The sequence below is a fragment of the Pseudopodoces humilis genome, chromosome 5, assembly GCF_049639895.1.
Source record: "Pseudopodoces humilis isolate 2021_Gansu_Grassland_sample_001 chromosome 5, ASM4963989v1, whole genome shotgun sequence".
In the NCBI taxonomy this organism is placed as follows: Eukaryota; Metazoa; Chordata; class Aves; order Passeriformes; family Paridae; genus Pseudopodoces; species Pseudopodoces humilis.
The window spans coordinates 41,390,308-41,416,648 of NC_142204.1; the positions used below are offsets into that span (position 1 = coordinate 41,390,308).

Below are 26,341 nucleotides of genomic sequence, written 5' to 3' on the forward strand. Positions count from 1 at the left end.
TATCCTTTTTATCAGTTGTTTCATAATCAAGACATAAATTCTTAAATTAGGAGCTTAGAAAAAGAAGGATCAGTTTTTAGCATGTTACTCTAATAGGACACAAGGACATCACAAAGATGATCTTAAAAATGCTGAAGTAACTCAGATTAGTTCTTTAAATTCCAGGAAATAATTCTTCAGGCTCAGTCAATTTGACAACATGTAACCATCTCCTCTCCTGTTTCCCTTTTTCTAAGCAAGCTTCTTCAATCTTTGTCACCCACATCATTTACACAAGCAATAGACTGGCAGTAGATTTCTGATGTTTTTGATTAGCCATCACCATAACAAAACAAAAAATTCAACACACAAATTGCAGTTCTGAACCAAAGACCATCACCTGTGTGAACAGCCATACTCTTTTAGTAGTCAGCACTTCTGTTAGTACAAATCTTTTTACTATTTATGCATTTATTCCCTGTTAGCTGACAGGTATATCTACTTTCATTCCTATCTGTTAACACTTATCTTTGGTGGTATCTGACTGCCTATCTTTCATAGGCCTCCCCTCACTGTTGGAAGTTGACGAAATTCCTTGTTTAATTGAGCTGGTCTCATTACAGCTTGTCTGGCACATACTTTCAGTCATGACCTTTACATCTCCAAGAAACTGTCTTATCTCCTCAGTTCCTCTCTTACTTCAGAGTTGTCTCCTGTGAGATCTTACGTAGCAATTTTGTGTGGTCTGTTTTCTTCAAGTCCAGTCATTTTTCTTTTGAGGTTCTCCCTCTCCCCTAAGAATTGTGAATATTTAATTTCACTTTCTTTCTTACACAAGTTGTCTTAAACCACCCATCCAATACTTTACTCGCTGCTTCTGTGGTCATTCTTGATTCCAGCAATTGGTTCTTAGTGGATAAAATGTCTGCCCTAAATTAGACAGCAGTCATATACTTTGAGTAAGACATAAATCTGAACAGTACAGCTCAGCTATGAGCTCTCAAGAGCATCTACTCTCCAAATGAAATCTGTGCTCTACACTGACGATTATTTTTATTGGACTTGTACTACTTGCCTTGATATACAAAATGTTGTCTATACAAAGCATCTCTGCCTCCAAAAGTTACAACTGAAGCACGCACTGTCAGAAGGAAGGGGTGAAAAATCCTGGGAGAAAAGAAGCTTTTCTTGGGGAATAAAAATATCATATCAATATTTTGCTGATGGTTAAATGGTTTTCACCTACAGATATAGACAATGTCTGTGCACTGTTTTGGATTCCAATTCAAACAAAACTTACACACTAGAGCTGCCTTATTTGGAACTTTCTGACACCCCCCACTCTAAGCTGTTTTACTGGGCCTGTAGCAGTAGCACAGTCAGAATGTGTTCTGCTCACAAGGCAGCTGTGCACAGCAATTTCTCTCTCTTGTATAGAGCCTCACCTTATTCAGGAGGACTGAAGCTGAAGGTTGCCTACCCATACAGAAAATGAGTAGCTAGCTGAAAATGTGAGGTGAGCAACTAGTGAAGAGACACAGAGCTGAGCTGTACAGAAACCGATGAGTAGAAAATGTGCTTTCCTCCTCCCTCCCCCCAAGAACTGTCATATCTTGAGCTTCTAAATGAGTTTCTGTAAAATACACTGATGGCTAGTACTTGTGTTTGCCATTGTGAGGAAAAGAAAGGCATTAACCTCATTAAAAGTACCTTGCCTGGAGCGTTCAAGGCCAGCTATGGGAAGATTTGCTCTTTGGCAAGAAGAAACAACTCAACCTGGGTAAAAAAAGAATCCCATCTGCAGAGTACAATGATAAACTACTCAAATTTCACACACATACTCTTATTTACTCTTGTAAATAACTAACAGTGACCATGTGTTTCACGTGGTTTAATGTCCAGTAACATTCTACAGTTCATCAAATAAAGCAGGTGGAGAAGCAGGCTTATGTACGAGGGAACAAAACAGATGTCCAGTTAGATAACCATCTCTGATGACAAGTAAATAACTACTGTAGGTTACTTCTGGGAATAAGACTTTCTATAAGAACTTCCCAGCTTGAGACATCTGTTCTTTCTTCATAAGCAGTTACTATGCAATCTTAAATCCTCATGTACATTAAGGCAATGGTTATAGCACTGAGATGTACAAGTTTTCCCAAATAATCCAAAGTCTTGATATGAACATGCTAATAAACTATTAATTTTCTCTTTGGATTCCCATCTGTGTCTTTTTTGAAGTTGTGAACAAAAAGGAAAAAGGTGAAGATTGGTTAGATTTAATAAGCAATTAATGCTTATCTTCTAACTTCCAACTGACACATTTCTATACAGTCAGCTGCACCACTTTTCCAGCTGACTTCAGTGACACACGGCAGACCCCATCCTGAAAATGTCCACAGGTTTTAATTTTCATGACTAAGCAACCCTGCAGACTTGAAATTAACTTGGATATGAGTCTGCTCAACAGGTAATGTTAAATTAATTCAGTTTCTTCTGGAACAAGATTTATCTTTCTAGAATAGGAACATGTAAAAATGTGAAACTTAAGGATTCAAAAATGCTGCTTGCCGCAATGGAGCCCTAAGAATGCTTAGCAAAAAGTACAAATAGGAAAAAGAAATTGATATTTCAAGTTGGAAGAAATATTTGAGTGTTGGACAAGAAGGCACATTAAAGGGAATAATTCTTGCTCACTGACAAAATTAGTCAATGAAAACATTTCCTAAGCTAAGTAGCTTTTAGTTTTCAAACTATTTATACAAAATACAAAAAAAGCAGTTTTAATACAGTCAACCTCAGATTTCAGATTGCATGACCAAAATATGCCTCAAATAGCACAGCTATTATTCATTTTGTAATTACGAGGAAAGGATGGTAAATTAACTCATTGGTAGTTTATTTCAAAACCTTCTGAAGATTAATGTTCATAGGTGTAAAGTAGTCTAAGCTCTAGAGTCAAGAAAGACTCATGCATCCCTTTTTGAGTTACAGACAAAGATGAAGATTTGCCTTAACGGACAAACGCATCTGTATTATCACTGAAAAATCCATTCAAAACTAATTAGAAACAAATTCACCCATAGCTTGGACTGCACACCTATATATTCTAAAACAAAATAATTCTCTTCTTTCCTGTCTACAGTTTATTTCTTTAATGACCTCGACTTAGCTTCCTCTAATTAGGAGAGCAGTTGTCAGGTTTTCACTTTCAGAGTATGGACAATGTTGTTGCTTGTATGTAAGATCCGGTTCTGCAGTTTACTGGAACTGCTCCTCCAGAGAAAGTATTTTGACATAAATTCTATTAACAAGAAACATTTGTTTCTTTAATGTAAACTGTATTCTCTTAAAACTATTCAGGTTTGACAATTAAGTCCCATACAACTTTGGTCACAGAAATGTGCAAGGTCTTGAATCCTCTTTAATATTTACTGTACTTTGAAACAGAAAGCTTTTAAAAAGGACCATAAACTGGAGATTTGTGGGAGCAAGCTGTCCAGAGAACTGCCTGGAGAACATTATTCAGGCAGGGTAACCCTGACCAGTTCATCACACCTACAGCTTGAAGCTTCTACATCTTTTGCACCTATTCACATGTACCAATCAGTGTTCCTTTAGTGAGGAAAGTGCAAACCAAACAGATGTAATACCATTTTTTATGCATGATAACCTTTTAATATCTACAAAACACTTGAAACAAAACCCTAAACATAAGCTCTGAAATTCTGAAATCCATAGAAAGGCACCTGTCTTTGTTTTTCTTTTTTACATTTGGCCTTTGTGCTTTCACGTCACAGATTAAAAATGTGAATACAGGTGAAACATTATTGAAATCAAAATCCATTAAATAAGAGTTTAAATGCTAGATCCCAAACTTTAAAAACAATGCTATTAAAAGTGGTTTGCTTCAATTGTGTATAATGTTAAAGTGAAACAAATTCACATTACTTAATGACAATTTTTACTGCATTTCTAACTGAGTAACTATCTTCAGAAATACACTTCCCATGGTTTTTATCAGACAGTTTATAATTAAAAGATTAGAACAATTGGGTTGAAAAGACATTACAAAACAAAACATTTAAAATTATTGAACCAAATATTACAGCCAAGTATTTTAGATATCTGAACTTGCCTTTCCTGGGTCATGATTCAAAGACTGTGATACTTGCCAAGAAGGTGAAAAAAGGCTAACAACCCTCAAATACGTTTGTTTTCTTTTTAAAGCAAGGCTGCAACTGCAAAAATTGATAAGAGTTAAGTAGAACAAACATCTTGAAACAAATTTATTATGAAGTGAGGTATGGTAGTGTTGAAGTGCTACAGTGGATTTCTGCATATTCAAACTTATTTCAGGTCAACTACTCTGAAGTTTGAGATCAACAGACTGTGACCGCCTGCTTCAATTTTTTGTTATATGACCCTTTGCAGATGTCCAATGGCCACAAAGAAGATACATTCAATTAAGCAAAAACTAACATGATCAGATATGAATGAGCATATCTGGCAATTTAGAAGGCAAACTGTAAGTAAAAATGCAAGCATACAACTTATTCATAATAAATACATTTTCAAGCATTTGACATTATCAATATTTTTAAAAGAATTTAAATAATAAATGCAACTATTTTATACATAACTGTACCATTTATTATACACACAAGTATATCAGTTCCCTTTGTTTACAAAGGCTGGTTACAGATATATGGAATGTTACAGTACCATCTTGCATAAAATTTTAGTACAATTCGTACTTCAAAAAAGGGTGCAAAACACCAGCCTAATAAATCTGACTGAATTGAAATATTTTTAATTACATCATTAACACATACACAACAAGCTGTACATAAGCCCACTTTTCAATCACCACTTCAAGATACTGTAGCAAGTACATTAGATTATAAATGATTCCAACTAGTCAGTTAAATTTATTAAAGGTTTGCACTGCTACTCACTCTGGAACCTTTGAGATAAAGCCTGTATTCAGCTGAGCTCTTGTTAGTACAGTTAAGAGGCAGTCAGCACTGGTTGCCAAAGTACTAGTCACAAGAGATTTCCTCAGAGAAACTTCACCCAGGAGCAAACATTTTTGGATATTCCCTTCAAGAATAAAAAAAGTTTTTATGGGGTCAAGACTCTCCATTCTGTACCTTGGCTGCTGGTGGATGCATGAAGTCCTTAAAGGGAACCAGTGCCTCCTTCAAAGCAGAGCACACTTCTGAGGATGAGCAGGTGATACATTCTACTAAAGTCGGGTACAAGGCAATAACTTGTGCCCATGTGCTAGAATCAACTGCAGGGGAGAAAAGAACACACTGAATCACTTACCATTGTCCAAATACTGATGTAGATTTTTTCCAATACCTCTAACTAAAGGCAGATTCACAGTGTGCCTAAATACAGGTACTTAGTGCTATACAGACACTATGGCATCCATGCTGGGCACTTGGGACTTCTGCTGGAGAACCATTTGTTTTTTCAGCTGCAGCCAGAGGCCACATGGGATAATATCTCTGGAGTAGGGCTACATACCTGTGTTTCTACGTGTGAATCATTCACTGTGTCTTTGGGATGAAGAACTGACAAATTTAAGATAATACTTCTATTCAATCTGTAATACACATGTGCTTTCTGCCTGCTTTTCTCAGCTATTGACAGAAAATTGAACTGGATGCACATTTCAGTTTTGGAAGATTGTCAGCAATGAAACTTTCTATTGATTTCAGATCACTTCAGATACAAGAGCTACAGAAAGCAAAGGTAGAAACACTGGACAAAGATTCATGGTAAAGTTTTGTTAGTCCAACAAGTAAAATTAAACATTGTAGCATGATTCTTATTATAATGTCACTTCCTTGCTTATTTCTGTTTCAGCTCTGCTTTCAAAAGGGAACAAACCCCTGGCTTCAGACAACATTAATAATTATCTTAAATAAATAAAATTATTAAAATGTAAGAGAAGTGGGAGTGAAGTGATTCTGTAATTTGTCCAGTGAGTGACACTGGAAAGTGTGTGGGAGGTTTGGCAAGTCTTGCTGCATATGGACTGGAGGAAGTATGTCTCTCATTGCAGAAAGAGAGACGTGGGGAACAGTCCACAGCTTCTCTACCTCTCTAAGAGGAAGACCCACCAAAGCAGCACTTCAGTTAACTTCAGGGTTAGCCAAAAGGCTTTATGCATCCTGGCATAGTGCTGCCTGCACACTTTTGCCATGAACCTTAGAAACCACATCATCATAACCCTAGCTGCTCAGTGATGATGCAAATGAGGCATTGCCTCTTTCCAGAAAGCCACCTGCCTGTGTTTTTCTGGAAAGGCTGGTTTGTTTGTTTGTTTTGTTTCAGGATTGAAAAGGGTTGGTTTTTTTTTCTGTTCCTCCTAATATCAAAAGCAGGAAGGAAGAGGGCAATGCTGTATACACAATTTTGTCAGAATTTCAGAGTCCAATACAGTGGACTTGACCAAGACTTGTGATTAAGAGTCTTCCAAGAACCTCCACGCATACTGGAGGTGCAGCTTACAGGAGGAAAAGGATAGTGAGTCCCTCTTCTAAGCTGAGGTGTTTCAGTTGATTCAGCCCTTTAAATACATCTATCAAACATGTACTCGGGCATCAGTGAGCTAAGCTCAATACAGGGGACAGAAAATAACAGAGCAGGAAGAGAGGGAGAGCAAGACCACGAGTGTAAGTATCTAGCAGCCTGTCCATGCATTTAACTTGTACACGCCTTTAACTGTAGAGTGCACCTATGTGAACATGATCCATAGCAATCTAAAAAGGTATTGTGAGAAGGAAAAAAGGATCCAGCCAAACTTCATATATTTAAGAATTCCACTAATATTTTATGGAACGGGGTTTTTTCTTTGTTTTCAGAAGACACAACACTTTATCTAATAAAGGACACCATAAATTGAAGTTTTCTTTTATTAAACATATCTTAGGTCCTTATACTTTTAGTCACACTGGAAAAACTTTGTGGGGTTTCTTGCCATCTGTCACCTACATATACAAAGAATTACAGAATACTGACTTTTACAGAGTCCACTTTTCTTTCAAATTTCTGGGAAAACTACTAAAGGAAATAATAAATACATCTTTGGGGTAAATGTAATGTTACCTTGTTTGGAACCATGTTATTTATCAATAACTTACCATTTTCAGGTTGAGTCTTTTTAAGTGAATCTATGAGAGTACTGACAGCTTTTAAAACGAAAATGATTTCTGTGACTTGCTGCCTACAAATGAAAAAATGCAAACAGTCAACTACTCATTTTTGTTTCAAGAATATAAGTTTTATAGAAAAAGTTTCCCACCATCATTGCTGTTGTCTCAGCTAAGACGGCTTTAACTTTGACAATGGAAACAGTAACACCATACAAATCTCAGTCTGAGAACACTCATATTAAAGTATGTGATAAGACTAACAATCAATTTCCACATTCATGATAAAAACCTTCAAAAGTGAAGTGAATTTCAAGTAAGTTCCCATTTTAAAGAATTTCTTAGTTTTTCGGTCTAATTTTTCCATTTCTAGAACAATTACTTGAGTAATGATTCACAATATTGCTGTTTGCATGTTTTATTTTGAGGAGATTCTACTCACCTCTCAATTTAGAAACTACACATAGCTCTACTGGGAATAAAAGGAAATCAAATTTCAGAAATATAATGCTAGAGATATCAGAAATATTGTTTCAGTAACTGAAACTGTTGTAACAGCACAGAATATGACCTTTAATTGTTACCTAAAGTTTTTTTTAAAAAATTTGGTACCAGCATTTTCTTTGAAACATCTAACCCATAAACATTTCCCTGCCTTTTAAATTTCATTCTCTCCCTCCCCACTGATTTTTTTCATGACTAAGTGATATTTTGAATGCAAACTTCTTCTCATAAAGTCCTGGTAATACCTTTATGTTCTGAAGGCAATGCACATACCGTGGAAGAGGGCATTTGCCACTCAATCTCTCATCTTCTATGTAGCGATGCAATACATCCTGTGACCTTTTCAAGAGCACAGAAAGTGCCATTCTAGAGATGTAGCCTTCTTGAGGAGTTGTTACTTTATTACTGAATGAAAACTGGAGCAGTGTTTCAAAACACACCTTAGAAAACTCTTCTCTCATTCGAATATCTATTTCGGCTTCTGTCAAAGTAAAATGATGCATTTCAATTAAGCAGTGTGTATGATGCTGCATTTCAATCCTTTTATTATATGCTGAGAAAAGGTTATCACTCCTCTAGTATTAGAAAATATTAACAACTATAAGAACAAATTTAAGAATACATTCTAAGAAAAAATGACTGTGCAAAAATCACAATAGTTCTGAACCTAAGAGATGAATTATGCCACATTCTCAGTAACACATCACATACCTGACATTGCTTTAATTATAAAATACATGAAATCACCTAAAAACAGCAAATTCAATGCTACATTATAAATACTCATATTTGGTACTGTACAATATAAGTATTATTCTATGTAACAACTTATGTCCATTTTTTTTCCTCTTTCCAAAAACCCCTACAAATATTTTTTTTCTTAAAGGCAGGGAAGTTACCTGGCCAGGTACACCATATAGTTACACTAAGGTCATTCAGGTTTTAAGAACAGGATGTCTGTCTCACAGTTGTCTGAAATTATTATTAGAAGTGGCACAAAGGAAAATAAACTATGTAGATAGTAACACAAGTACAATATTATATATGATACTGTCCAAGCAGTAAGGAAGTAGTTTTTTAAAAACTGCAAGGAAAGCTTGGCAACTTCCACAAAATATAATTTATAAAAAAAGTTGGATATCAAACAGTCTATACTGAATACAAGCCAGAGAACTTCAAGACTTTATCCTGATAAGTACACTCAACATTTTAATTATTTTCTAGTAGATTTAAACACTCTAATTTTTTTTCATTCAGGTACCATACCTGTAAAGGAGGATGACTGAGAATGTATTGAGCCTTTATTGAGCATAGTCATTATCTGACCAACAAATTCCTTAGGAATAAAATTAGCATATGGCAGTATTTCTGTGCTGATAAGCTGCACCACCTAAAATAAATTATATATATTTACATTAGTTCTCTAAATACTAAAACTGTAAATCTAGTATGAAGAAACATTTAAAAACATTTAAAGAAGAAACATTTGAAATGTTTGTAATGAAGAAACATTTAAAAAGAGAGAAAGGCCTAATTAGACTTCTTAAAATCTTCTGTTGCTAGCATTTAAAATTTGCAGGTATGTCTGAAAGAGCGGTCTTGCATGGGACTTTAAATTTGAAATAAAAACCTTTCCCCCGCTACTTTTGCCAGAGTTCCTGATCAGATTTCAAATGACATTTGATGTATAATCTTCAAGTTGAATTTATGGTTTTGAAAAGAGAAGATCTAACATTAGAAATCTCTCCCTCCCTCAACCCCAGTTCAATACCCTCTCTATGACATTAACACACATATTCATCCCTAGCAATGTGATATCTGCAAAGCAGAACAAGTGTGTTAATTATCTAAACGAGCTTAAGACAATACACATTAACAGAAATGCTTTATATCCTTTTCTTGATGCTCCCATTCAGGAACAAAATGGGTTTAGATCTCCATAAATGAATGCATTAGATTTGAGAGTTCTGCTCATTGCAGGCAGAACTGGTCTCACTTTTCATCCAGGTAGTTTGTATCTGGAAGGATGATGGGTGATGAAGCCACAGATACTGCCATGCCTTCTCTGCAACTCCTTTTGCTTTGGCCTTATGCAACCGAACATTATCTCTTAACAATTACAGTTGCACTGCACTAAACTATACATAATTTCTTCATTTATGACAAAGCTTCTCAGTACAGAGAACACATCTTAAGGGCAACAATATCTAAGAAAAGACGAATTTTTGCTGACCACCCCCTCAACAGAAGGCACTAATTTCAGGTTTAATTGTCAGCTTTCTCTGTGGTCTACAGTTACCAGTGTAAGTGCTCAGCAATAACGTAATAAATAAGGATCACATAATGAGTTAGAGACAGAAACACATTCTGGCTTAGCCAGGTTTTTATGCTGTTTTGAAGCTGAGATGACAAGTAGTCTTTGGCATCCCAGTTCCTACTTTTTGTATCACTCTGAAGCAGCTGAATTCTGGACCTATGAATTTCCTGTCTTATTTTCAAAAATGAAAACAATATTACAGAAAAAAGTAATGAAAGGGTAACTTCAAGAAATTATTTCAGAACAAAATACAACTTGTGAATAAAACTAACTCATTAATTTCAAGAGTATGTTATAGGCTCCTTACCTCAACATCAATACTCTCATTCTTCTGAAATTCTTGAATTGAGAGATTATCAGGAGGAGTACTAAAAATAAACATACTACGTTATACTTTAAATTTACAACATGTGTAAGGAGATAAGTATAGGCAAATGCATTACATTTACACTTATTACACGCATCAAGTTGGTACTATTATATGGTAATGATTAATGATAACAAGGTGTGGTAGTCAGGTTGGATAGGGGCTTTGAGCAACCAAGTCTTCTCACTCACTATGCAAGAAAATAATTTTGAGTTTCAATGGTACATCTTAAAACCTTGTTTTCATTTTACACTTTCTTCTACATTAATGAAACATTTTTCATTAATGGGGTATTACCATGTCCTTTTCCCCTGCTAACTGAAATACTGCAATTACGTGTTTGTTCTGATTCTTAATGAATTTTATGAAAAGAAAAAAACATTTTATAAGAGTTTTGAGGAAATATAGAATTTTCTGGAGTTCCTCCATTATGTATATGGTTTATTTTCAGATGAAATGTCTAGAAAGAATTCAACAGACCCTGTGGTGGGTAGTTCAGAGCTAAGCATGTGTTCACAGGCAAGGCAGCTGGCCAGGATAGCACTGTGGACCTGTGCCAATCTTGTCCTCATAAGGGTACTCATGTAGGCCTGTCTCCTCCACCCCATTGCCAATTTTAATGAAAGTTTAAGAACCTTGAAGCTTTTGAAATGTCATTCAAACCTGATTAATTTAGCTGACAAACGTTTTGTTGCGTGTATTTTTTCCTTCCAGTGCTGCTGACAAAAACAAATAAGATTTTTCTGAGATAGGCTTTTTTCTCCCATCTTCTGAATACTTAGCATAACACTCTGGAAGATCAGTCTTCACACCTACAGATCATTTTCAGTTTTGACAATTAAGAATATATTATATATGTACCAACGTTTCTGCTGGAAAAATAAATATATCTCTATTCTTCAAAGAGACTTTATGCAGATAAAATCTAGATCACTTTAAGAAAGGGGCGTGTGTTACATGTATGACTAGAAAAAACACTAAGAATAAAATATGAAATTATTGTATTTATTAGTGGGTTGTGTATTAGGCAGTCAGGAAATTTGGAATTTTATGTTGAAAACCTAGAATAAAATATTAAGTAGCTGTTCAGTCAGTACCTTTTCTAACACACAGAGTTGTTAAGGATGCAAAACCATTAAACAGTAATATAAGCTATTATGATGCACAGAAATGCAGATCATGTTGAAATACATGGGAAGATTTCAGTCTGACACTTCCTAATTTATGACTCACCTTCTGAGCTGAGGTTTACTTAGAGAGTAAGGCTTTTCTGCCCAGTCATCCACATCTGATCTACCTTATCTACTTCACATTTGTTCATGTAGCAAATTATTCTCAAGTAAATAGATTTCTGTCTATATGGATACACCTATCTAGGGGCCAAATGCTTTGCTGTTCTGGCACAACATACCTAAACTGGAGGGTCAAGAGCCAGGAGAGGCAAGAGTGTGATGCAACAACTTTCCTCAGTACAGAGCTCCCTGCTCCTGCCCACTGGGAACAGGGAGGGCTTCAGAGCAAAGAGCAAAGACCTAACAACCACCCAGAGTCCTGCTGTACACAGGACTCTGTTCAGAAGCATCTTTTGGGAAAGTATTGATTTAATTCCCTCATGTGAACACAGACTTCTGCTCTAATAAAATATACACACACACACACACACACACTTGGTCAATTTTATTGTATATAATAGCGTGACATGCTTCTGTGAAAGCCTCTGGGAAAGAAGAACAATATGAAATAATAAACAGACCAGCTTCTTACTAGGAGACAATTTTGTGTAAATTAAGTTATATGAAAAGTATTAATTTTAAATGCCATCTTGATTTATGACAAAAATCAAGATTATTGAGTCTCCTCAACTGTAGTTTGCTTTAAAATGATTTTTTTAAAAAAGCTGAAACTTCTGTCTTGGAAGTCGTTAATTCTCTGTGACAGAAACATCTTCCTTTTTCATTTACCTGGGCTCTCTTGGCTATATTTGAAATTTCTTGTTGCACAAAGCTGCAAAGATTATTTCTGCTGTGCTTTGTACTTTTTAAACATCAGTGAGCATCCCCTCTCATTTAGCCCCATAACTGGCTTGAAATTTTGTTCCTATCCAAAAGACAGAGGTGGGACCATGCTGAGGAGGTTCACTATTTTAAATACAGATATTCACAGAGCTTTAATTTAAGGGTTCAAATTACAGTGACCTCTAGTATAATCAATGCCAACTCAGTTTCACTGCCAGAAGCAGTATCAGGCTATGTACACTTACGATTTCTAGGACCAGGGTGACTAGATGAGTTACGAGTTAGACTAGAAAAATGTTTGAAACATTGGTTAAGAATTTAGAACATCAGTGAAAAAATTTCATTTTTTTACCCAGTGCTCAGGCAGGTAGAAACCTGGAGAACATGCATACGAAAATAAGACAATGTGCACTGGCATATTTTAATGAAAGCTAAAAGGAAAAAAAACCTAATCAAATATGTTATAAAGTGTTGCTAGGAAGACTGACTACATTAAGGCTTTTGTGTGTCTTAGAGAGATGCAGATGTTTCATATTTAGAACCATGCCAGCAGTGGTAAGTCAGGTTTGGAGAATAAAGGTTTAAAGAGGAGGTAAAAAAGGAAGCCATTTACTTAGCTTTGCATAAAGCCTGGGACAGACAACAGCACAGAACACTTAGAACATTTAATAGTGGAATATATTGTGGAATATGAAATAGTATCAAGACTGAAGGAAGAAACAGATGGAGGTTTTGTGACATAACATTTCAGTTTCATTGAAACAAAGAGCTTAGGAAAAATTACAGAATGCCAGCATAAGAAAGTGAATTTTCAGTTCTAACCGTAGTCAGGCCTAACTGTATTTATCTAACTATTCCTGTCACAAGGGGTGACATGTTAGAGGATGCTAAAAATCCAGATAATGCAGTAATGGGGTTAGTTTGTCTCACCGTCAGCCTCTTGGGGAGTAAACTGAACTGCATTTCCCAAATTCTTTGTGCTCCAGAACCTTTTCAATCCATGCTGCCCTTAGTAAGATTTGTTCACTCCTGCACCTGACTTAATGACCTCCCTGTCCTGCATGACACATTTGCAAGCTGGAAAGGCACCAGAGATGACCTGACTCGTAGCTGCAATAAAGCCATTTGGTCAGGTTCAGCAGGGTTACTAAAATCAAGTCAAGTTTACAAGTCACAAATCTAACTAAAAGTGTGCTCCTCTTCTCAGTTGTGGCTTGGTTAATTGATTTTGGTGATATGGACAAAAATCCAAGTAGTACCAGAAGTTTTAAAAAACACAGCTCACTGTTAATATAAATAAATCAGGAAACATACCAAAAACAGTCCTATACCACTAGAAGACACAATTTAGCAAATTTCAAACCAAAAAGGACAGGTTGCCCTACTTGCCAAGCGTAGTCTCATAGCATCTTGCACAGAGTGCAGAAAGATTTTGGCAAAGGAAATCAGAAGAGAACTACCTCAATGTGGGGAAGTTCCACAGCTATCTCTAGAGCCCTCCTTGCATCTTGAGAGAGACATGCTTCAAGTAGCAATGTGGGGAGGAGAATGAAGAGGATGAAGAAAAGGAGAAATTACTGCTATTACTAATTGTCCTGACTACTGGTATGAGGAAGATGTACTCCCTTTTCAGATTTAATGTTTTTTTAGGAGCACAAGGCTCAGGCTGATGGAGAGAACAGAAAAACTATCTCTCCTAAAGATACCAAGGGACAGGGCTCTAACTGTATGTTGGAGAACCATATACTTGGAAGGCAAACTGGTGTTTAGAAAAAGATGAATATTGCGTAGGTAAAAAAAAAATAACCCCAGACATTCTGTAGCCTCACAAAATACAACTACATAAGCAAAACCCATCTATACACAACAAGCCTGGAAAGCATAATGCTAGTGGCCATTAATTATACTAACAGGTCAAATTATCTTGCTGTAGCCATGTGGTTCTACAAAATACCAGCCTATTTTTAGTGCATTAAATTAATTTGAACCTTAAAGTTTCTAAGTGAAAAAAAGTTCCCTACACTTTTCTAAGGACACCTTTAATTATGATGAAAAAATTCTCTTTAAAACACATTTTGCATGTTTAATTAGAGTATACACTTTGGTTGCTAAAGAGGCAAAACCAGACTTAAGAAAGACACAAGGCATCATAAATATTCACACAACTACTATTTTTCTTCAACCTCTAGAGAATATTTGCCCATGTATGACAAATAACAAAAGGTATTGGAATTAAGATAAAGAGTAATAGTTTCTAGCAAGCGACGCATTAAGATGAAATTTCTATGTTTGAAATAATATTCAAGCAAAATATAAATCACACACTGTAAACTAAAAAAAACCAGACAACATATTTGGCCAAAAAGGTCATGCAGAAGATAGTGGATCATCCTGAATTACATCAAAGAGCTGTGATAATTTTACTTCCCTGGATTTATGAACAACTAATACCAAAAAAACTGTAGCACTACTAGTCTTGTTCAGCTAAGAACATGCAAAATGGAAATGTTTAATTTGCTTTGCAAATACTTAGGAATAATTAAATTACAACAAATAGTAATATGTATTCCCAAACCAACTTTTAAGTGAACATACATTCTTCTACAATAACCTGAAAAGCCTTCATTTGAATTCTGTAAGCCCAACAATGATACAGATTATAGGGCGTTAACTGACATAGACTGCCTGTCTCAGAATGGAAGCAAGAATACTAACTGCAGCTGAAAAGAAAACCAAGCAAGATACTGTGAAGATTATTTTACATTAAAGAAAAAAACAGTGAAGCATAAAATAAAAACTTGGATGACTGAATTGTCTTAAGTCATCATGATGACCTTTTCTATTTTAAGGTCCTCCTACTTAACAGAATTTTGTTTCAAGTAAATGCAAAAACAATAGGAAGGTTTTTCACCTGATTGCCATGTAATCCTACTGATGATATTTCAAACCCATTCATTATTACATACATTTTCTCTAATGGATGTGTCTCTAAAATAAATTTTCACTGGTATTTATTTTTTGTTTGTTTTGTGCAAGCTGCTATTTATCCATCATTAGTAAATACAGCTGTGTTTGGTTGCTGACTTTTGTTTGTTTCAAAACTAAACACACAGCATATTAGCATAAGGCACTGAAGAACCTTACTGTTTTCTGCTAAAAAGAAAGACTCATTTGTTACTGAAAATCAGGGAATTAAGATTTTCATGCTCCACCTTGTTCTTTATTCTAAAACACTGTTAGATAAACTACTCCTAAAATATGCTTTCCCACAGATGTTTACAGAAGATGGAAATTCCATATCACTCCTAAGCAATTATCTAAAATACCTAACCTTCCTTAGAGGAAAAGGTTCCCTTAGTGTCTAACCTAGAAAATCTTTGCTGTACTGAAATACATTTTTACCCGTTTCCAAAGAACAAAAAAACTCTTCTCTGAAGCAAGCTTTTATTATTCTTAGGAAGAAACACATACAACGTAACTATGGACTTCTAAGTGCACAGCAGTGTAAAAAACAATTTTCAAAAATTCACAGTAAATGGAGTATTTCAAGATGAAACTCCAGAGAAACACATATAGTTAATGCTGTTCACCTCAATTAGAAAAAATACTGTTGCAACTCTGTTCAAAGTGAAGAAAGGAACAAACTGAGTATATATCGGCAACTCTTTATCAAATCTAGAGTAAACATCCTTGGGAGTCTATTCAGAACTCCCTGTCCTGTTGAGAAAGACTAAGCCTTATACTGAGAGTTCAGCTGAGCTCTCTTGCTCCTACACTTTACCTTTTGATTGAAGCTTTTTGTACTACTTTCTAAAAGTATAGCTTTTTGATGTAGATAGATTGGTCACCTTTTCTCCATCATTCATTAAAATAATTTTCATATATCAAATAGGTCTGCTGACACATACAGTGAACAGTATTAATATTTTCCTTTAAATTTTTTTTTAAAAAAAGGAAATTGTGTTTACCTTTTTGTGAATAAAAAGTCTTCAAAAGTATTTGCTAGCTCTGGCCACATACTGTCAAATTTTCCAGATGATGCATGCTGCCTTGCAACAGGTAGTCCAATGGAGAGAACTTTGAGAAGAGAGGACACAGCTAACTTCCATGTGCTTTCAGAAGGACATGAGTACTTCAGGCTAAGAGGTATTCTAAGTGTCTGCAAAATGACAGTCAAAACAAAATTAATAGTTGCTCAGACAAATCTAAGATTACAGCAAGTTTCTGTGCAAGATCTTGGAGGACACTGTCACAGATGGCAGTACACATCCCTACCTTTTCTCTTGGTATATGAGATGGCCTTTTACAAATGCAATTCTGAAGACAATTTATCATGTACCAGCTGGCTAACACACAGGTCTGTAGCCAAGTACAAGGTTAGATGGTGCATTATCATTTACACTACGAAATCACATACCAATTTTCTTTTTCTGTATTGCCATCCACCATTTCTGCTAAGTCTGACAAATGGGCTTTCCTAACATCTAAAAGACTGCAAGCAGTCTGTTATCATGAGTGTATTCTGCACAATTCAGTCCCATTCCTACAGAGCCATCCCAAGTGCTTCCACAGTTAAGAAAAAAAGCCTCATTGAATTTGAACTTTCCCTAGTAAAGCTGAACTGTAAACACTGGAACATAAACGCTGGAAGAATTCTGGTCATTATTGACTGTTAAACCACATAAAATTTGAAAGTAAGGACAGTTAGTGAAATTCTAAGACAAAGGCTACAATACAACTCAAATGTAAAGCAGATGGAAACACAGCACATTTTAAGTCTTTTAGATAGTCACCTTCAATGTGTATAAAACAAAGTCATTAATAAATTTTAAAACATTAGACATATGAACCATTTACACTTATATGGACTCCTTTTAGTATTGTTAGTCAAACCTTAGAACCTGGTAGTAAGTTATCTTGGAAAATCAATTATTTACTTGACATTTCAAATACACAATGAATAAATTCACGTAACATATAGATGCCCCCCATGCCTTTAGTACAGTCTCTGTTTTGAGAAAAGCAGAAGGAGGAAAGACTCACTCTGACTCTTACAAGGGAGACAATTATAATTAACTATGGCAAAAAAAAATATGACAGCTAGAATATAACCCTAGAGATAAACAGACCATTTTTTTTCTGCTGCTATTGGTCATATGTGTCAAATCTAATTCCAAAATCAACATGGGCTTTAGAGACATGAAAAATAAATTTAAAAGCGTTTTCATATATGACAATAGAACGTATTTTTATCAACTGCTAATGTTACCAAAAAGTGGTATTTCTATCAGTTTCACCAATCCCATTAAAACCAAAGTGGAAAACTACTGCATGAACTTTGAAGGACAAATATTTAATTCATAGCATATTCTAAATAATATCACCTGTTTTAAATACATTTGAATTTATCCTGATGTCAGCCAAGTCACTGCAAACAAGCTAGGTCAGATGCATTTTTATTTTCCAGACTTCCGGAAAATATTACTTCTATTACTTACTAAAATTTTTTGCTGAAATAGAATGGTCAAAAAAAAGTGAAGCATTTGACAATTTCACTTTAAAGGTTTTTTTTGCTCACCTGTAACATTTAATAGCTGCATTGACAGATGAAATCGTTAAAAGCAAAGCAAAAATAACAGAGCACACACCCTCAAAGTCCAGTCTACAGAAACCGGGCTTTGGCCTTGAGTGATGTTTTTATTAAGAGGTCTACTTACCACACTCAGGTGCATAACACTTTCAGAGATGAAAATTTTGTGGCCTAACACATTTGTTAATTTTTATCTTAACACTGAAATACTGATGCTGACATTACCCAGCTAAGAACAATACATATAGCCTAATAAATAGCCTTCCAGCTTCAAAACAAATTATTCCCTGCTGCTCATCTTCATAAAATATCAATCTGTTTACTACAGCCTGAAGCTTCTCAGGAAGTGCTTGTTGGCACTAGCTGAAAATAAAACTCATGATTTTCAATATAAGCTCATTAAATTCAAAGCACATGCAGGTGCTTTTTACCTTAATGATGTTCTGAAGAACCTTCTCTGTTACCACAGCTTTATGGCAAGCTGTCTTTTGGTATAAGTCCACCACAACTTCCAATGATCTCTCTGCAAATGGTACGTAATTCAATGCCACCCATTCCGCCTAGGAAAAGGAATTAGTAAATTACTAAATTATACATGAAAACATAATAAATAAGGAACAGAAAGTGTATGTTTTGCACTGAACTCTCAGTTTAATGCATGCAAGGTTTGCTAATATGGTCCAAGCAACAAAACTGCAAATACAACATAGTCTGGCTATAAAAATGTACTCTACATTGAAGTAAAGTACATTTAAGTAGGAGAAATGTTGCAGTCTAAGCAAGACAACTACATTAGGACAATCTTTAAGGAAATTTAACTCACCGGTGCAAATAGTTGTATCTAGTGTGATTCCATTGTGTTGCAGGACAAACAGAATAAGAAGAATTAATACATACATAGAAGTTACCTCTTTGATTACACTGAATCAGATGCTCATGCTTAGTGAACAGCAGTGTACACAGACAGAAAGAATTATTGAACATCTTCCATTTCTTTACAGCACGTGCAATTCAAAAATCTGCAGCCTGAGGGAATTTTCTCCATTCAAAAGTATCATGTCTCTGTGTTAAATTTAGTATCTCTTGTAGGACAAATTATTTTAGATTAATTCATGTACAAATACAGACATTTGTCTGGTATCCAAGCCAGACCTTTCCTACATGAAGGAATACAAAGTATAAAAGCAAAGAAGAATGCAAAGGGAGTAAAAGAAGATAACAAAAGCATGTAAAAAAAACCTTATTACACAACATGCAGTTAAGTTTTTACTGATTGAACAAATACATCTTGCTGAACAACCTATATCTGAAGCTGAATTTGATTAGCCAGCCAACTGAAACAGGTGAGATTTCTAATTAATTACCTGATTATACTTTGCATTTGCAATGTGCTTGGTTTCCAGCTGTCCATACTGTGGAGGCTTGCAGGAGAATTCTACAAAGGCCAGCAGCTGGTCAAAGATTGCAGGATACATTATCTGCATACCTTCTGAGCCCACACATATAGCCTTTATCAAAAGAAAATACAAAAGTTTAATATATATTTCTTGAGCTTTTGCTTTAACACATGCATCAGTACAAATAACTCCTACAGAAAAACCACTATATAAGACTTTGCAGGAGTCGTGCTGTGTGAAAGATAGTGTATAGTTCCAATAATTTAAGGAAATTAAATTTTTCTAGTTTATTGAAGTAAAGAAAGCGGCAAGATGCCTGGGCATATATAGTTCAGTAACTACAGCTACCTCATCCAATAAAAGATAACATTTCTCCACAAATTCTACTTTGACTTGTCTAAAATAAAGTCTTACAGAAGTCTTTTACATAGACCTCAGCCACATCTTTAAGTTCTACTTCAATAAACATTTAAATCTTTTAAAGTAGTTAAGAGTGTCTTATAGAATGGAATATAAATAAAATGAGAATTATATGGTTTGGTATAGCTGAAACTCAATCTTGCTTTAAAACAGAAAATTTCAGGAACAGTGTACTTATACTAACACTCTCCCCATACTACAGCAGTAAAAGACCAGAAGATGAGTTCTAATGAGAAATAAGACAACAAAGAACAAAACAAAGGGTGTAAAATGGACTCAATGTATGGAAGCCTGAAAAGAGATCGAAAGCTCCCTTCCATTCCCATGTTCTTAAGTTGCAATGATGTCCTTTGTTAGTGGAATAAAGTTATAAAATATATTTAGTAAACTAGTCAGGGCTCAGTCTGCAAAATGTTAGGTTTTTTTCATACTATTCAAAGTGCAAAATGGTTCCACAACTTCTGAGAAAATCAGAATTGACCCAAGTCTTCTTGTATCAGCAAAGAACCTGATCCTACACGCAAACAGAGAAATGTTTTGTTTCAAAGATTGCAAATATTTACACACTCTTCTTTAAGGCTTCCACTAGCTTCTGTGTGTACTCCTGAGAGTATCAATTGATTTCAAGAGAGGAAGAAGGTACTCTGGCCTAAAGCAAAACCATCTGACGCATGGCTTTTGCTTCACATCAGCACTGGCTGGCTGCCTTGCTGTGTGAACTGTACTGTGTTTATACGGCCGAGAGGAGCAATCACGCAACTTCACAGAACTTACTGGTGCCCAAAAATACTTCAAATGATGTTTTTAGGAACATCAGTGCTGCTGTGTTAGTAACGTAAGTATAGGTGGGAAGGGGAGGTTTGAGGTACCATCTTATGGAAGTCTGTATTTTCAAAGGCTTGTAACTGCCACGGTAACCCACTGACACTGGGAACGGGGAAGGGGAGATGTCTCACTTTCTCATGTACAGTTACTGCTTTTGTTATTGTTTAGAAACCTCCAGCTGAAACATCTTGACAAGAACAAGAGTATAATAATGTGCAGTTTTTCCTCATGTTAAAAACTCTGGTAACCCTTTCTCTGAAAAACCTTAATGCCTGCAGCCTTTGGAAACTAAGATCATCTGGATAAGGAGACTAAAAAACAGAAAAATTTCAGATGAAAAAATGGACTGATCAAATGGGAAAACAAGGATTTGGGCTGGACTGACCTGTTGGAAAAGGAAGGGAAAAAAAAGGTCAAAAGCCTGACTGGAAAAGGATGAAAACAGTAGTTTTCAGTTAAAACCTGAATGGTTTTAAAATTTCATGTTATTTCTACACCCACAATACAAAACTAAGATTTAATACCAACTTTTGTCCAAGCAAACTGAATTGAAATTTAAACAAAGTAATTCACTTCATAGCATTTCCATAGCAGGGATGGTTTGAACTAGATCATCTTTAGGGTTCCTCCTGACCCAAGCCTTTTTATGATGCTATTCTTATATCTCTGTTTTCAAAATACATGAATGAGTATTTGTTAAAACCATCAACTAAAGGAATGGCTGCAAGACAGTGATTCTACCTTGCTTATATTTGAGATTAATCAGCTCACACTAAGCAAAAGAGAAAACAAGACACTGAATTGCTGCTCATCTCGCAGCCATCATGTGTTCTAGGAGCTAAATGGAGCAGGATCCTGTCAGCAACAGGGGGGTATATATGGCCACACAGTGAAGCCAAATAGTCATAACATGAAAGCCCAAAGGGAATGAGGTCAGGTCATGTGGATATTTTAATTCTGCCATTTCCCAAGTAAGGTGGTTTTGTTGGTGTTTTTTGTTGGTGTTTTTGTTTTTTTGGTTTTTTTTTTAATGTAGTGCTTAATATAAATTCATTATTTCACTCTGCTTCTTTTGAATAAATAAGGTCTGTGAATGAATAGTGAACTTGGCAAGGAGATATTTCACAACTGCAAAAAGAAAGAAACAAACAGCACTATTTTCTTTTGTCTTTCAGAGAAAGAGCACCCTAATCTGTTGTTTATAGATTTAGTTGCATTAAGGGTGCACTTTGAGGATGAGTTCTATAGTAAGAACTTCTTAAGCATAGATGCAGCATTTCCATCAAATAACTTTATGTGAATAAGAGGCAAGAATGTAGATAATCTGATAGAGAGCCTTCTACATTTTATGCTTTATGTAAACTTTAAGTTCTCATGATCATTGTTCTTTCTATACTGTTCACAGCAGCACCTGGACATCATACAGAACACTGCTTGTGGGACTGTTCCTCCATCTCCATGTACAGACCTTCAGTATCAACACCAAGAGTACTTCAACATTAGATGGACAAGTAAATGGCTACAAACACAGCACAACACTTAAGGCACTTCTGCAATTAAGCAGAAAAAAAAAGCACATTTCTTAAAGGTTACACCATTCCTTTCAATGCAGAGCATCTATTTTGCAGCAGGAATGGAGATCTGATTGTCATAATACAACACAGTGTGCAAGCATAAATAATTTTTAAAATCATGTTTAAATCACCACACTATAGCTCTATAGAGAAGAAGTAGACACACTGTAGTTTACCTTTCACACGCTAGGAGCTGCATTATTACCTTTTGTAAAACATCTAAAGCTGTAAGAACCGCTTCCTGTAAACTTGTCAAAACTGCTTCAGTGTAAGATGGAAGGATGAAAGGGGAAGCATCTGAGCTGATCGGAACTGAAACAGCACCATGCAAAATGACACCCAGCTTTTGAAGATCATCCATGCTGAAACCAGTTTTGATGTGTTGGTAAAGAGCTGGGAATATTTGAATTAAAGCTGTAAGAAAAGGCTGGCTGGGAATGAAAGTCAATTTATCACAAGTAACTGGAGGCCTTGTACTTTCTGATCCAATCCTATACCAGCTGTTCCAAGCTGCCCACCAAAGATTCAAATCTTCAATCTCATCTGTTATTGCAGGAGGTTCAGATCCATTGTATCTTCCTATTCGTTCTCCTATGGAGTCAGTTCTCATGAATGATCTGCCAAGACTAGGGGCAGTTGTTGTTCCTACCACCAAAGGTACAGAAACATTGATGGCAGGTGGTGTCTCGGGCTTCTCAGAGTCTCGAACAGGAGAAACGATTTGTAGGATCTCCTGGAAGCTTTTCAGAGCAGCCAAGGAAACTTCATTATTTTTGCTAAGTGCTGCTGACTGGATGTGATCAAGAAGAACATCCCAGGCTTGGGAAAAGTCTCCTAATTAAAAAAAGAGGGGGAGGCGGGAAAAATCAATTTGGAACTTGCTTCCTATTCCCATTGCCACCCAAACCTGCCAACCCAACCTAAAAGGTTGCTCATATACTTATTACTCTAATACACAGAAATTTCAAGAGATTAGGTGGCCCCTTGAATGACTTTTATATCAATTCAACCATAACCTGAAAGAACAAATGTGACAGAGAAACACATAAAAATGAAGAATGAAACAATATACCTATGTTCATGTTAAATTTGCTAGCAAAAAATCACATACCACATCCCACACCAGTAAAACATATTTTCTTCATTCAGTATAGTGAAACATAATTAAACAGATTTGTTCTTATACATATCAGATGCCTGTTGATTTCAGGAAGGGTTAACCCTATACAAGAAATTAAGGGTCAAATCTATACTCATGCAATGCATTTATAAAGAATTGATTTCAAAATGCTTTGATAATTGTACTGTGGAAAGATTTCATTTGAGGCATTTGAGTTTTTCATTAAATTTAGCCTTAATCTTCAATTTTCTATATTACTAATTAGAGGGTTTGAATAATTAAAGTAGTTCTCATTGTTTTATTCAGTTTTAACTCAAGTTTAATATAGCCTAAATTCTACCATGTTTCTGCAAATGACTAATACACTTACTAGCTGTTAATAGGTTGACACTTCTATCACAAATGACCAAAATTAAATACAACACAACTTATATCCAATTAATATACATTAACTGGATACTATAGAATGCTGAAGATAGATTAATCTAATGAGGACTTTTCTTTGTAAGCTATACATTCTCTATTCCTTTTGAACTTTTTCCTTGTAGAAATTACCACGCTATTGTAAAATACAGCTGAGCAATGTAAAAGTTCAATACTCCACTGACTTTACAAGTAAGTTCTCTTTACATTCTAAGAGTACTGTTAAATTTGACACACTGATGCCACAGAAAAGTTCCAGGCAAGTTGCATTCCCTTAGACAGACAAAAAGAAGATGTCCTGACAAGAACAAAGTATTATTGTTATCAGTCTACTATAATTTAAAGCTATTTAGCACCCCAGAATTGGGACTGAATTGTGACTACTGAGATTTAATCTCAAGTACTGTGATACAGAAGACGAAATCTGTAGCTACAATTTTTGGCTCTACAGAGCATGAGTTAATAACGCCATAATTTTCCTAACATTTGAGGCAACAAAACAAAAAAACATTTTTGAGCTAAGATTAAGATTATTGCCCAGTACTTCAACTGAAAAGAACATACAAAAGCAGAAAGTTTATAATTGTGTCTTTTAATGACTATAAATTTTACCTAGAGGCTGCAGTAAGTATCTCCTGGTGTTAAATATTCTTGCAACTCCAGCCAGTGTTAATACCCATGTCTCAGCCCACTGCTTCTCAGCTGTATCTCTTGAATGATGAATGAGAATGTTGCCTCCTCCTGACTCAATCTTCTCTTTGTCAGCTGTTGTAGAAGATTCTCGAACCCTATCCAACAGGTGAAATAAAACCTGTAATAGCCAGAAAAAAAAGAGGAAAAATGCAACTTTTCAAATAACATAATTGTATTCATAGCAAACCAACAAAAACTGGTAATTCATTATCCTTTCTGTCACTATGTCACCCTGAAAATTCCCTTGTTCTAAACAGTCTCCACAGCAGCCAAGATTAACAATCAGTCAAGTGATGGCCACTTGAGAAGGGCTGGAAATAGCACACTCAAACCCACCAAGAACAGTGTCAGCACCAAGAGAACGCTAAAACCAGTGGATCTCAGACACTTCACAGGCAGGCTCAAGTTTCCATAAGCCTCAAGTTTCCGTAAAGCTCAACAAACATGACCATGACTTAGAACACAGCATTTGACAGATCCTCTTGAAAGATTCTAAAGAGAATGCAAAGCAAGGCTCCATCTGATACCAGATCAGCCCAGTCACATGACCCTCAAACATCTCCATTTTCACACAAAAGATTAGTCATTCATTCATATACGAAGGAAACCATCTTTTTATCGAACTCCTAAGAAAAAATAATTAGGATACTAAAATTTTATTTTAGAAGAAGCCTTAAAGGCCAGAGAGGACAAAGTGTAAAAAACATTCCCAAAACCCAAGAGATCAGATTTCTGCCACCTTATGTTATCTTTAAAAAGTCTTAATAAATTATCTAAGTGATAACGGTTATTATATGGTAAATGGTCAATGGTTATTAAAATGCTCTTTACAAAACCTTCAGAGGGAGCTTACACATCATACCTTCCATATTACTGTGTGCCACGTTGAATGTTGCAGTAAAGTTCCATGAGCACCAATTGTAGAAAACAATGTCTGCCCAGCGCTCTTTCTAACTGCAGGTCGGGGATCCACACACAGTTCTCCAAGTTTGGCATACAGGCATAACCAAAGACAGTCAAATGGTGATGCAGGATGAAAAGGTCTGTTCAGCATCACTCCCTTTTCTTCTGCCTGTTTCTGCAACACTGCTTCTTCTTTGTTTAGTTCCTTTTCAATTATTTCACCTCTTTGGAAAAAATAATCTGAAATATTCCACTAGAAAATAAATAAGACATATGGTATCATACAATAAAAATAGGGTAATGCTCTTAATGATCATTAAATAAATCGCCTCTTATTTTCACAAAGTATTTTGCAAAGTACATCAAGATATTAATTTCACTACATTGGTGAAATAAGATCAGCACATAAACATTGCGTGGACCAAACATTACTCTTCTTTCACAGCTTCTAGGTTCCCATTATAGGGGGCACAAAATAATGCATTAAAAATTAGATACTGATAAATATGGTTACAACGCAACACTATTTCTTTTAGTAAGCCAGGAATCATGAAAATTAAAGGCAAGACGTGTTCACTAAATTCACCTATGATTCCAAATGACAGCATTGGAGCTCAGTAAGAACCCAAAAAACTAGGCTGTGGCTGTCATTTGTATAACTGACTACAGATAAGCTTTCATTAAAAAACAAAAACAAAAATGAAAGCCAAAAGCAGCATTGGTGTAGGTTAATAAAAAACTCACCAGCAAACCAATTGAAGTTAAGCTAATATTAAGCTCTTGATTGTGAAGTCCAAAGCTTCCTGCAACTTCAACAACGATCTGCAGACAGGTACATGGCATTGTAGGAAGGAAGTCGGTCACAACCAGCTGAAGACACTGGAATGCAGTCCGTATTAAGGACTCTCTTCAAAAAACAAAATAAAAACAAAGCACACACACACACGCTCATTTCGCATTTCTTCAAGAGCACGGAAATATTTTGAATACAATACCTCAGGAGATAGCAGCATTAAATACAAAAAGAAAAAAAATCAAATTAATCTTT

The 26,341-nt window shown here is 35.5% G+C and overlaps 1 protein-coding gene across 6 annotated transcripts in view; it reads right to left on the bottom strand.

Moving 5' to 3' along the window:
* The window catches only part of MON2 (MON2 regulator of endosome-to-Golgi trafficking), a 105,699-nt gene that overhangs the window by 35,098 nt on the left and 44,260 nt on the right, over positions 1-26,341 (bottom strand). For 3 of the 6 annotated variants that reach the window (XM_088055156.1, XM_088055154.1, XM_088055157.1), the window contains 13 exons: positions 26,038-26,200; positions 25,253-25,546; positions 24,310-24,508; positions 22,360-22,988; positions 19,303-19,446; positions 18,762-18,779; positions 18,370-18,498; positions 16,317-16,507; positions 10,274-10,334; positions 8,916-9,039; positions 7,923-8,130; positions 7,137-7,219; positions 5,133-5,275 (listed from right to left, as the gene is read on the bottom strand). In XM_088055156.1, coding sequence (XP_087911282.1) covers positions 5,133-5,275; positions 7,137-7,219; positions 7,923-8,130; positions 8,916-9,039; positions 10,274-10,334; positions 16,317-16,507; positions 18,370-18,498; positions 18,762-18,779; positions 19,303-19,446; positions 22,360-22,988; positions 24,310-24,508; positions 25,253-25,546; positions 26,038-26,200 — 2,386 coding nt within the window. Of the gene's footprint in view, positions 1-4,239; positions 5,276-7,136; positions 7,220-7,922; positions 8,131-8,915; positions 9,040-10,273; positions 10,335-16,316; positions 16,508-18,369; positions 18,499-18,761; positions 18,780-19,302; positions 19,447-22,359; positions 22,989-24,309; positions 24,509-25,252; positions 25,547-26,037; positions 26,201-26,341 lie in introns of those variants that run through there. The other 3 variants (XM_005519310.3, XM_088055155.1, XM_005519311.3) reach the window with 3 other exon arrangements.